Source organism: Leucopleurus acutus (assembly GCF_964270905.1).
Source record: "Leucopleurus acutus genome assembly, chromosome: 15".
Taxonomy (NCBI): Eukaryota; Metazoa; Chordata; class Mammalia; order Artiodactyla; family Delphinidae; genus Leucopleurus; species Leucopleurus acutus.
In genome coordinates this window covers 14,017,334-14,030,647 of record NC_139157.1, presented here as the reverse complement: position 1 = coordinate 14,030,647, position 13,314 = coordinate 14,017,334, and the positions used below count along the sequence as shown (strand labels likewise).

The window sequence follows — 13,314 nt, the reverse complement described above, 5'->3', positions numbered from 1 at the left end:
GCTGAGCACTGAGAGTACACCAGGTGCTCAGTGCAAAGTAAAATGGTTTGTGACTTGACTTTTAATTATATTAACATTGGAACTCCTCCTCTCAATTAAATTGGAGCACAGACATTTTGAAATGTCAGTTTTTGTTTGTGAGCTGGCCACCAGCAAGTAGAAACTTGTTGGCAGAGAAAAATAGAGAAGATGATTGAAAGAGAATTTCAAGATTACTTGTTCTTCTCTTGATCCTCTACCCAAAAGAAGTTCCAGAGTATTTGTGCTTAGTTCAGTTTTTACTCTGACTGGCTATGATTACCAATAACAACTGAAAAGTACCCGAGACACTAGCATAGAGAACGCAATTTGAAAAAGGGAAACATGCCTCCTGGTGATACACCCATTTGCACTTTTAACCCACCTCATTCATGGCCAATTGACTAGAATGCTATGAAAACTCAGTGTGTTATTTTATGCAAGAGGAATTTTAGAGTAATGAAACAAGTTTCCATAAGTTGCACAACAGTTTAGCTGATCTGAGACATACTATGTACAGATGCACATGCAATCAGATCTTGCATTCAAGACAAAATACCCAAATAATCAACCCCAGGTTTTCTAAATGAAAGGGAAATGCTCTTTCCTCTCTGTGTACTACACAGCATAACAGATACAAATACAAATATCCAATGCAGGTCATTCTTCTAAGCCACAGACTTGCGACTATTCACCTGAGTATTTTAATTCTACCTGATATCCTTGCCCAGCCAGTGGTACTGCTAACGACCCAGTCTTGCCCCTTGGTCCATGGCACTGCTCCCACCTGTCTTTTCTGTCAGCCAATGCCCCCCTGATGCTCGCGTCAGAGTCCCTGGAGTTCCTCAGCAGTGCCCCTTTCTCTTGTTGCCCAGATCCAAACAGACGCTCCCCTATTGATTCTGCCTTCCAAATATATCTTGAATAAGTCTACTTTTCTCCAACTCCCCCGCCATCATCCTAACAATATAAAATATACAAACATTCTTTGAGTCGAATCCTGGCTGCAGTTCTTGATGGTTAAATAACCTTGGAGAAATAATTTAACTTTTCCACTGGTTTTAGAGCCTGTATCTATTATCATAAATACTACTATTAACTGCAGCAACAGTAACAAAACGTGCTGAGTGCTTACTATGTTTCAGACGCTGTTTAAAGTATTTTAACTCATTTTGTCCTCACAAAGCCCTAAAAGGTAGTTACCTTGGGCATGGTTTAATAGTTGAGGATACTTAGGTCAGAGAAGCAGCTAAGGTTATACAGCAGTAGGTGATAAAAATCATAATATTATTATTATGTCAATAATACATGTGAAGATTTCTTGTGAGTAGAGACATGATACACAAATGTTTGTGATACTTTTAGTTTATAGTTTTAAGAATGTAAACTACTGGAAGGCAATGATAATTTGTCCCTCTAGATGCATATCTAGAAAATTCCACATTTCCTGGCTAGTGGTATGTTTATTTGACACTTTACAGTATTTTTTTGGAAATCAAAATTTTACATCAACCCCTTGGCCCTAATTACATGTATTACATGAATCTATTTTATAAATCTTCTGTGTTCACTACAAATAAAATTCAATTAGAATGTAAGTATTCCCAAAGGATGCTTTTTATTACTTCCTGCATGTTTCTTTGGTCTTATGTTTTAAACTCCAGTTTTATCAACTGGAAATTATCATTATAATATGCCATATATATGAGCTTCACTGGTTGAATTTAAAGTTCTATTCAGCCCTAAGTTTGGTTGGCTGATTTTCTCAACCTTCCACTTCTAGGAGCATCAAACTTTGTTTTCTATTCCTTGAGTTCAACCCCCTTGTTTTTCTGTAATGTTCTTGCCCTTTGTACCTTTGAAAAAAAACGTAGGTCTATATCTATATAAAAGGTAGGTCTATATCTATATAAAAGGTAGGTCTATATCTATATACCTTGATAGGTATATAGGTAGGTCTATATCATACCTCGATAAGATCCTGTTTATTGTTGAAGGTAGCTGGAAAATGGTGAAACATCTCTTGATATTGTCTTACCTGGAAATTTAGTATTTGCTGAAGTCTTTCCTTCATCTGATGACATCGTTGATTTACTACTGAGTCTAGCAAAGACAATCTGCCCAAAAGACAACCCAAAGTGTCTTCAATAACATCTCGGTTATCACCATTCTCTGGAAAGGCTTGGGAAAACAAGTTCTTGTTCTTATCCATTTCTTCAGACATTTCCTTAATATCTTTGGCAAGAGTCTGGGGTTGATAAGAAAGTGCATTTCAATGTTTAGATCCATGAATTTACATACAAATCGAGTCATTTCCTCATAGGAAGTCCACTATATCTCTCATACTGCTCAGTGATAATTACATCTAAGGCAAGTTGGACCACTTCACACACTTCTGTAAATATTAGGCAAGTTACTGTTACTTTCCTCAGAAACTTCACATCATTTGCTAATACTAATATATAATATTTGGTGAAAAGATGAGTTTTCTAAAGTGCCATTTAGAAATTCATAATTCTTATTTTTAGTCTGTGTTTCACATGGGGAAGCTTTGCAATATACAGCAGGGTTCCCACGGAGTCCTCAGTTTCTTCCACCTCCTACATACACAAGACAAAGAATAAAACTACAAAACATAAATATCTTTGACAGCTTTTTATATTTAGGCAATTCTTTTCTGCATTATGCTGCTTGGAAATACACCTCATTTGTCCCTTATTAGAACTGTTTTATGCTTGACCTTCTTTACACGTAACATTAATTATCCAACGTCAGCATTTCAAGTGCTGCGTAATGTCATACGCCCACAGACACGGGCTGCCAAACTTACCTCTTGGTTAAAGAGGCAAGTTTCCGCCTCTGCTGGTAGAAGTGCTGTGGCAGCAAATAAACGATCCTCTACATCATCCAGCCACGTAGAGGTAGCCGAGACCCCGTCGTATAACTTCTGTTCCAAGTCAGTGTTCTGCCTCTTTGTCCCTCCACCCTGAGAAAAAAAGGAAGGAACAAAGGATTAATTACAGTGTTTTGAGGAATCAAAGAAAAATACCAGGATGAGAGATGCTGGGGTCCAGTGGCTCTGCCTTTCCAGGGCTAATCACTAGCGCTGGGTCTCAACAGCTCACGCCCAGGGGTGGAGCAACCCCCTGGGATCCCAGATCCACAAGGAGACCAAGCGCACCACCCTACCTGGGCTGAAACCTCCTCGAAGGCCTGGTTCAATCCATCCAGCAAAGACGTCACCGCGGATTTATCCTGGGCCTGTCCGTCCCCTTTGTACAGTGGCATGCCAGACAGGAGCCGATTTGGCCTGCTGTAAAGCTATAGGCAGACAGGAGAGCTTAGTTAGGACCAGTTGTACTCTATCCAGGTGTTCTCATTTAGAAATGAACACTGAAGCGGATGCTGGGAAAACTGTGTTTATGGAAACCTCTGCTGGAGAAAAACCACCTTACAACACACCGTGTCCACTAAACATGATGACCAGATCCAGCAATGGCAATGTTTCCCTGATGGACCGAGAAAAAAAGAAAGAGAGAAAAGAAAATAGTGGAAAAAAATGCCTGAATTCTTATCATAGCCTTCCTCTCAACTTAATCTTGGTTTTAGCACAACCCATGATGAAATAATTCAGCCACAATACCAGAACTAGACTGATCCCTTTGCTTTCATGATTCCTTTACTTCCCCCCTAAACTCTTTTAGGCAAACACAATGTCTCCCCAGTAAGGACTATGATATGGCCTAGCACTAAAACGTTTTAATGATATTTCTGCTCAAACTCAGTGTCCTGTAATTTTTTAGAACACCTCATCTTGTCCTTACTTTTCAGGCTGATTCATTCATTATCCTCTACACATGCCAGGCTCATTCCCCACTGTGGCTGGATGCTCACCACCCAGCATCTCTTTATAATCCACTGCCTTAAATTCCACACCTCTTCTAGCCACTTTCCACTCTTTTTTTTTTTTTTACTTTTGTTTCCTTTTTAATTCCTGCTAATGGAGCCTCCCCAGCTGCTTAATTTTTCAGAAATGTCTCAAGTATTTCCTTAGTTGGGTTACAGGTTCCTAGGAGCAGAAGCCATGTCTCATCCTGAGGCCAGGTGTTCTGCAGAGATGCTAAATACAGTGGAAGTGAACAAAGAAACATTGCTCTGAAAGACTGATGCCTTTTGACCTCATGAACTTGAGGCACAAAAAAAAAAAAAAAAAAAGTGCCTGTTTTTACACTTGAGATTAGTTAAGTATATCATCCAAGTGTACAAAATTGTCAGTAAGGTAACATGAAAAATGAGGGACTTCCGGAGTTAAACAGACCTGCATCTCCATCCCAGTTCAGCCTCTTCTTAGTCACAAGACCCTGAGAAATTATCTAATCTCTCCAAGCCTTAGCTGACTGATCTGCGAAGAGAGGTAATGTCAACCTCACCACAGCATTGTTATGTTAACACCTAGAACACAAAATATGTTCCTAATAGATCATTCCCTTTCTTTCTGGAAACTCATAGCCGAACTACTTCTTCCTGTACTTTTCTCTCACCTCTTCACACCAAAGAGAAGAAAGTGCTGACAGGGCACTGAGAGAAAAAGCAGCTCTCCCAGATGAGAGCAGGCATGGTGGAGACGTCCAGGTCAGCAATGCTGGCTGGGCGACTCATGCAAGTGTTTAAGCTGAATGGACAAGAGGCAGAATCAGGGGTCGGGCATTTCACAAGTGAAAAACATTAAGTAAGCATGGAATGTGACTAGAAATATCCCAGATTTATCTGACTTAGGAGAGTCAGAAAAGGCTGCAGTCCACCATTTAGGACTGTAAATACCACTTACAGACAAAGGAACGGGGAAATCCTATAACATGAACAGTGCTGTTCTGAAGTCCAGGAGATCTACGTCGGCAATCAAGAACTCAAGCCGTGAGTCTGAGGAATGTTAGATCAGGGGTGTGAAGGAGGATTCATTCAACACAGGTAGGAGGTCCATGCAAAAGGTATAAGGGCCCTGTGTGCCAGGGTGGAGTATGATTTCGAGACAACTGCCTCTGGAAAGGGAGGGCTTTCTATTCTCCAGGGCCAGAGCTGGTGATGGTCCTGTGGACAGAGGCAAAGAAGGCCCTGGCCAGGGAGTGAGAAGGTGTGAATGCCACAAGAGGCTGTAAACGGAGACAGAGGTGAATGGCTCTGTACGACTTACGCACGGCTCTCAGCAGATGGGGCACCTCTAGACATCTCCCTTTCAGGTGAACCTGGCAAGGTGTACCTGCCCTACAGTGCCCGCTTTGTCAGCTCCTGCCTTTCCCTCTTCTGTAATTATTGATACCCTTTCTCTTCCGGGGTCAGCCTCTCCCAGCTCCTAAGCTAGTCCGGAGCAGAGCAGTGAAAACAGCAGCTTCCCCAGATCCACAGTGAAGGTCTTAGAACTTGCTCAGATGCTACCTCCGTGGTGGGACGGCCAGAGCAGGGCTGACCCAGGACCTGGGCTAGGCTTCTATCTCCAGCATCCTGCTGGGCCACAGCTGTGGTGAGCATCACAGGCTTCCATGACTAGCTCTTAAGGGGTCAATCCCTCTGACTCTCTGCTGTTCTCAGGCTTCTGCTTAGGGTGAACTCATAGCTATTATCTATCTGGAACCTTCGGTTGCTATATTTAATTCCACTGGATTTGGCTTGCTTGTTGGAACCAAGTCCAACATCACGAGTACCCACCCATCTTGGGAACCAGCCTACAGATGGGCCAGTGACCACTGTAACTGACCCCTGAATTCCCCTCCCTTTAGCTCCACTGAGGTCCCAGTGTGTTTCCCAGTAAGATCTTCGGAAATGATTAAATACTGGAAGTAGCAAAAGACAATAAGATAACTTGATAACTTACTGACAAATTTGTAGCTTTTTTTTTTTTTTTTTTTGGTCTGGATGTGTATATCCTTAATTTGCATCCTTAATTTTCAAAGTTGTGGGAAAAAAGTGTGGGTCCATTTGAAATTTAATGGTTTACGCTAACGAGTCATCAGATATTAATCTTCTCTGAGGAAAACAGTATCTAGAAGTCAAATAAACTTCCACATATCATTATAAAGGGATATGTGAAACAGGCTTGTTAAGAAGAGTGTGGGATGAGTAGTTTTTTTATGTCTTATTTTGGAATTGATAATGAAATATAGGTTGTTGCACAGTTATATTCACTCCCATAGCATAAGCTGTACATCTTTTATATCAGTTAATATGTAAAAGTAAAACGTTCGATACCACTTGCTCTTGTTCGTGTTGCAGAACATTCTGAAGCAGTTTCTGCTTGGTGCTAAATTCCTGATGGAGGCTTTCCCATTTCATTCTCATCTGGTCTTCAGCAGGTGATTTCTGCCCTTCCATCCCCAACTCCTGGGATAACACATCAGGTTTTTCGCTATTAGAAGAATAAATAATCTAAGTTTACAATGTGTGTAAAAAGGCAATAAGTTCTAGGTAATTTATTATGTGTACTAGATCTGGCTTCTAAAATTGCAACCAGATTATTTCAGTCATTAGCTCATACTTTAAAAATATAAATTAAAATAGAAAACTTGAGACTAATAGTAAAGCAAGTATATTCTTACTCATATAATTGAACCATGAGCACAATAATTAAAAAAATACACTGAAAACAGCTCAGCATTAAAGATAAAAATAACTGTAACTTTTAGAACCAGAAAGCAGACGATAAGACTTGTATCCTTTGACAAATAGCCCACAAACTGATTCAAAAGCCCTAAAAATGCTGCCTAGTCTATTGAGAGTTTTCACCCTGAGTCCAAGGAAAATACTACAGAACAGGTTTCAGGACATGCAATAGGAGTACAGAATGTGGAAGGGTCATCCTTAAAGAGAGGCATAAGGTAGCATCTGAGACTATGGCTCTGGGGGTGAGACAGATCTGGGTTCCCTGTTCCAGCACATTAGATTTGTGACTTTGAGTAAGTCACTTCACTTCTCAGAGCCTCAATTGCATCATCTTTATTTTTTTTATCCTTTTGGCTGTGCCGTGCGGCACGTGGGATCTTAGTTCACCGACCAGGGATCGAACCCCGGCCCCCTGCATTGGAAGCGCGGAGTCTTAACCACTGGATCGCCAGGGGAGTCCAACCTTCTCATCTTTAAAATGAAGATAGTACCTATCTTGCAGAAGTATGAGAATTAAATTTAGAGAAGATATGCATAATGCCTGTGACCCTATCTGTTCAAAAACAGCCAGTCAGTCAATGGGGCCTAATGATAATGGTAATGGCAATGATAAGAACCTGGGGGCGGGGATTTTGGCTCGGTGCTTTGTGACGGCCTGGAGGGGTGGGATGGGGAGGGTGGGAGGGAGGGAGATGCAAGAGGGAGGACATATGGGAACATATGTTTATGTATGACTGATTCACTTTGTTATAAAGCAGAAACTAACACACCACTGTAAAGCAATTATACCCCAATAAAGATGTTAAAAAAAAAAAAAAAAAAAGAACCTGGGGGACCCAAGTTCCAATAGGTCCTAGTTTGTCAGGGGTTTTGAAGTCCTAACTAGAACCATGTCAGCCGAAAGCCATACTAGATAGCCATTACTATTACTTTGATGGAAACTTTTGCTCAAGTGAAGAAAAAAAAATAACCAGTTCATTGGCAGAATAATACTATATACTACCCCAAAGCCAATTCTTTTCAGAATAAGCATTGAATACAATAGTTTCTTTAGGTAGGTCTGTTGAAGTAAACCTTAAAAAATTATCTATAAGGCTATGATGCAGCACTTCTACTTCTAGGATATAACAGAATCTTTCTTACCTGCACACTTAAAGACATGTTAAGAGGTTAAGTTCAACAATGCTAGTAATAGCAAAAAAAACAAACAAAAATGGCAACAATATAAAGGCCCATCAATAAGAAAATGGGTAAGTTGTTACAGTTACAAGTTAAAATACTGTTAAGCAGTTAAAATGAAAAAACTAGATCTATATGTATCAACATGGATTGATCTAAAAAAGTAATGCTGAGTGAAAAAATATCAAAAAAAATTGATACCTCTAATTTTGCTATATTAGTCTCTGGATTTTTCTGCCTTTTTTTTTTTTTTCCCCTTTGGCCTCATCCCACGGCTTGTGGGATCTTAGTTCCCTGACCAGGGATCAAACCTGGGCCCTCGGCAGTGAGAGGACAGAGTCCTAACCACTGGACTGCCAAGGAATTCCCTAAGGATTTTTCTGCTTTTTAAAAAGCATTTTAAATAAAAAACAAGTTTTAAAATTCTTCTGAAATTATATTTCTTTATTGTGCTGTTTTTTGGGGTGGTGGACTGCAGTGCATCACTTTTAATTCATTTATATTTGCATAACAATTTAGTATAAAACCTGGGGATATTTGGGAATTCCTTGGCGGTCCAGTGGTTAGGACTCCGCTTTCAGTGCAAAGGGCTTGGGTGCAATCCCTGGTCAGGGAACTAAGATCCCGCAAGCCGTGCGGCCAAAGAAGGAAAAAAAAAAACAGAAAACTCCTGGGGATATTTAATATGTATATATTCTTATGTTTAAGCATTGACACATATATAATGCCACCAGCAAATTAGTCTTAAATAAGAACACAGCCTTTCGTTTCCCATAGAAAATATCCTTCTTTTCCTTTGATATTTATATCAATTAATTTCCAGTTGAGTTTCCTTAGTGATCTTGGAAGGACTCCTCCATCAATTCTCCTGTACGTCACACAGTACTTATTCTTTATTTATTAAATTTGTAGCCATGAAGCAAACCATGCCCATCCCACAGGGATTTTCTGACATAAACCAATTCACACTTGATAGTCTTAGAAAATCAGCTAATATGTTGAAGGCTGAATATATAAAGTTTTTCCCTAGCAACGTCATTCTGTTCTTTTAAAAATATATACTTATATTTTTCTTTTGACTTCTGGATAGCGTTTAATTGATGGTTGTTTGTTTGCTCGGTGTATTTACCAAAAGGCATGGCTGCTCTGTCATCAACTAGATTTAAAGGAGATTTTTCTAAAGATTTTGTATAAAAATTAAAGAATGTATAAGTATTTGAAGTGAATGTTCTACAGAAAGCCAGTACTGCACTGCAAATTTCTCTTTAAAATATTTTTATATTTGAACGTGCAATTTATAGCTGTTTGTCTTTCATTTGGCTCCCTTCCAAAGCTAAAGGCCAAGGAAAGAAAAGAAAATCATGGCAAGAAAGTTGCAGAATATTCCTACCGCTGCTTTTCATGACTCTACATACAATGAGGAGGCAATGTGTGGATGGGTTCTTTGTAAAAACAGAGTTTGGAAAAAATATTCAGAAAACTATGAGGGATGAATAAACACCTTAGAAGAACTGGGAACAGAAAAGAAAATGCAAAGTGAAGGCAAGTCTCTACTCAGAGCCGAAACAGCGTTCCTCGTTTTAGATTTATACAGACACATGTTTATGGCCTTATCAGCATTTTTAAGCCTGAGGACAACAGAGACTTTTAAAACCCCATTATATTTTAACACAATTTGTACAGTATTAGGGTTATTTTAATGGAATTCCTGACCGTAGATGTTATTCATTCCTATTGTATGTATTCATTCCTATTCTTTTAAATTGATATTAGTTGTATCAATATTTTTACTGCTTTTTGTTTTTTCTTTCCTTGAATATCTTCCTATTTCTTATATGTATATACATATATAGTCAACACGCATGTCATATGTCAGCAACTTTATGTCAAACTGAATAATCTTAAAAAAAAAAAAAAAAGGAAAGAAAAATCTCCAAATCTACCCTCGCCAAAGTTACTTTTGACCATCCACATCTACTCTGGTTCTTACTCATACACGTACTATACATTCAATTTTATATCACATTTTTTACTTAGGACCACATATACATTTGCTGATATTGTTACATAATTTTTTGTTAAGATTATATAGGCATAAAATTTTTCTTAGGCCTTTTTTTTTCTTTTTACTAATAGGCATTTCTGCCTTTTTTAATTATTTGGTATTATAAATAATATTTCAAAAGTCATCTTTATACCATGTATTTCCTCCAAACAAATGTTCAGAAATGAAAACATTGGAGGCCATGGAGTTAAAGCTCTTTGACACATGATGGTTGTCAAAGGATGCTGCTAAATTTCAACCGTTAGCATTGCATGAACACAGAGGTTTCGCTGAAAGTTTTTTTTTTAATGTTCTAGATTTTAAAGATACTTCTCCTATATATCCTTTCAGTTGACATTCACAATGTTCACAGCACAGCCCTTCTGTGATGATGGTAGTCAATTATTACTCTAATTCTATCGATAAGCAAACAAAGTCTCAGAGTTGAGTTACTTTTCCATGGTGACAAATACAGAACTGGACTAAAACCCAGACCTGCCTCAAAATACAGGGACACTTCCACTCTTCTTCAGTTTATTTTCCTTCCTACCTTTTAAACCAGAATCTTCAACCTGAAAATTCTCCACTTTCCTTAATTTTTCTTTCCTGTGTAAAAGACTTTTTCAGTCTCTACTCCAAACCAGGACTCAAAGCTCAATGACTTTATATACAGAAACTGTAGAAACAGATCATCAAGAAAACTCAAGATACTGAGAAGGCACATATATTTATTTTTCAGAATGATATTAGGGGAAGATTAGCTCTGGTAGGGAAAATGTTTTGCAGTTAGATATAATTATTCAGTTAGAAATATCATGAATCTAATTTTATAATGCATTTCTTATTTGATTTTAAAAATGAACTTAGCATCTTCTATAGACAGAAATGCTAAGCGTAGTGGAAAGAGGGTAAGCAAGTTAGCCATTATAATTACTAGCTATACTCATGCTGCACAACAAAATGTTCAAAATGCAAGTAAATGTAACATCATAAAGTGAAAACAAAATGATTAAATTTTTGCAGATGTTCAAAATAAAATTTTGAGTGAGATGTTTACATTTCTTCAAATGTTAGGAAAACAGCGACAAGAAGAGAACAGTAAGCTGTCATCAGACAAATGTAAATCAAAACCACAATTAGGTATCACCTCACACCTGTCAGAATGGCTGTCAAAAAACTAAAAATAAAACTGTCATAAGTTCCAGCAATTCCACTCCTGGGTATATATTTAAAGAAAATAAAAACTCTAATCTGAAAAGATACATGCACCCCAATGTTCATGGCAGCATTATTCACAGTAGCCAAGATATGGAAGCAACCTAAGTGTCCATCAACAGATGAATGGATAAAGAAGATGTGGTACATATATACAATGGAATATTACTCAGCCATAAAAAAGAATGGAAAGTTTTCCACTTGCAACAACATGGATAGACTTGGAGGGTATTATGCTTAGTGAAATAAGTCAGACAGAGATAGACAAATACTGTATGATATCACTTAAACATGGAATCTAAAAGAATAAAACAAACTAGTGAATTAAAAAAAAAAAGAATGAAAGAAACCTACCCAACACCACCAGAAGTCTCTGCAGCTGAGTGTTGGGTTAGAATTTCCTCTCCAAGACTGGCTACCGACTGGAGGAGGCTCTTCTGCTCTGCTAATTCCTGTTCCAATTCCTGCTCAAGGAAAAGGACAAATAAAAACATCTTTGTTACTTTATGATTATTGTCTACAATCACAGCTCTATGTCTAGAAAATTCTCAGAGAACTTTGGTAGTAAGTTTTTAAGTTTGCACATTACACAAAAGGTGTGGTTTAGGTAACTGTTCAGACATGTCTCCAAGTCTTCTGTAGCTTTCTTTGGCTTTGATAAAAGATACTCTCTGAATAATCTTGGAAAAAAAAAAAAAAAATCAATGAGAAAAGAAACTTTTGCTGGGCAATGGTGCCCCCAAGTGGTACAAAATGCACTTTCACTTTTCAAAAATGGATACTGCCTTGTTCTAACTGAGAGATCCTTGAGAGCAACAGCTCTCTTCAATTTCCCACTCACTTGATAAATTGGATCATCAATGGCCTCAGTTTTACTTTTTCATTATTTAAAATAAATGTCTCTACTCTTTGATAAAATATTTTAATATGCCCTCTCCATAAAGTGAAGATATCAATGAGCAATCCTTCTCAGTCATCAAAGCTCGTTTGTTTCACCTGGCAGTAACTTGCAATCCTATTTTGTGATGGTATCTACTTGAGAGCTGAAAGCAAATTTCATTTCTTTTAAAAACATGTAACTCAGACATTTACCAATTCTCAGAGGCCTTTCTGAGGTTTTTATTATTTATAATAGAGGCAAGACTAGAAATAGAGGGCAGATTATAATTGAGTTACACTGTTTTAAAACTAAGCACAAGCTTTTCTTTGAGAACCGACTTTAAAATGACCAGTCATTCCAGTGGTCACAAGTAAGTACATGGAAAGGAAACAGCCAGGTCCTGCTTCTGTCCAAAGAGAAGATAAAGGGGCATTCTATCTTTAGTACAGAAGGAACTTGTCCTTCTAAAACATTTCTCTCAAGGTGTTCGTCTGGTCTATCTGCAGGTGAGAAGGTCAGGAAGTGCGTTACTTTTTGCTGCTGGAGGCTGCTCTGTCGCTGTTGGGTCCACGCGGTCCGAGCTTGAGCCAGCCATTCCTGAACGCCGGGGCTCTGAGTGGCAGCCAGGTCAGCATCGCTCTCCTCCTTCTCCTGGGCTGTCCCCTGCTTTAAACGAGGCAGAAATCAAGAGTCATACTACCCACTGGAAGACCTTAACCAAAACAGAGTGACGGCTCCTTTTTAGCGTGGTCTGAATAATGATACCAAAGTGGCTCCGTGTGGACATGAGACCACATTAAAAAAAAACGGTAACACAAACCCCCCCGAATTTATGGCATTTGCAGGAGGGAGATGATTATACTCAGAAACACCTGAGGGGAAAAAACTGTCCTCTAGAGGCTAGGATTTTTAGCTGACTGATGTGGTCACCACATATCATTCTGGAATTTTTTCCATGAGAATATAACTCTAGATCTTATTTCCTTTACTGTCACCACCAGGACTAGACTCCGCTGCCATCTGTTGCCACTCCGGCTTTGACAAAGTATGGCTAAAGGAGAAAGCCAATGTAATTACTTATTACCCGGGCAGGAGTTCATTCTTCCTGCTAGACTGTCCTGACGGAATTTAACAGGCCCTAAAATACGGTGTATCAGAATGGAACTAGTTCTGAATGAGTGCCTTTCTACTCCCATATATTTATACGTCAAAGGATAAATTACACCATTTTGGTATGACTCATTTACTAAATACGGATCAGTACCCACTGTGTGTCAGGCACTGTTTTGGGCATTGGGTGGTATTCAGCCCAGAAGCCAGACAA

General features: G+C 38.7%; 1 protein-coding gene across 5 annotated transcripts in view; it reads right to left on the bottom strand.

Annotated features, from left to right (window-relative positions):
• The window catches only part of SYNE1 (spectrin repeat containing nuclear envelope protein 1), a 464,341-nt gene that overhangs the window by 136,718 nt on the left and 314,309 nt on the right, over positions 1-13,314 (bottom strand). For 4 of the 5 annotated variants that reach the window (XM_082855887.1, XM_082855883.1, XM_082855884.1 and 1 more), the window contains 6 exons: positions 12,522-12,656; positions 11,465-11,574; positions 6,262-6,418; positions 3,208-3,339; positions 2,849-3,004; positions 2,057-2,266 (listed from right to left, as the gene is read on the bottom strand). In XM_082855887.1, the coding sequence (XP_082712013.1) occupies positions 2,057-2,266; positions 2,849-3,004; positions 3,208-3,339; positions 6,262-6,418; positions 11,465-11,574; positions 12,522-12,656 (900 nt within the window). The remainder of the gene's footprint in view (positions 1-2,056; positions 2,267-2,848; positions 3,005-3,207; positions 3,340-6,261; positions 6,419-11,464; positions 11,575-12,521; positions 12,657-13,314) is intronic. The other variant, XM_082855882.1, reaches the window with a different exon arrangement.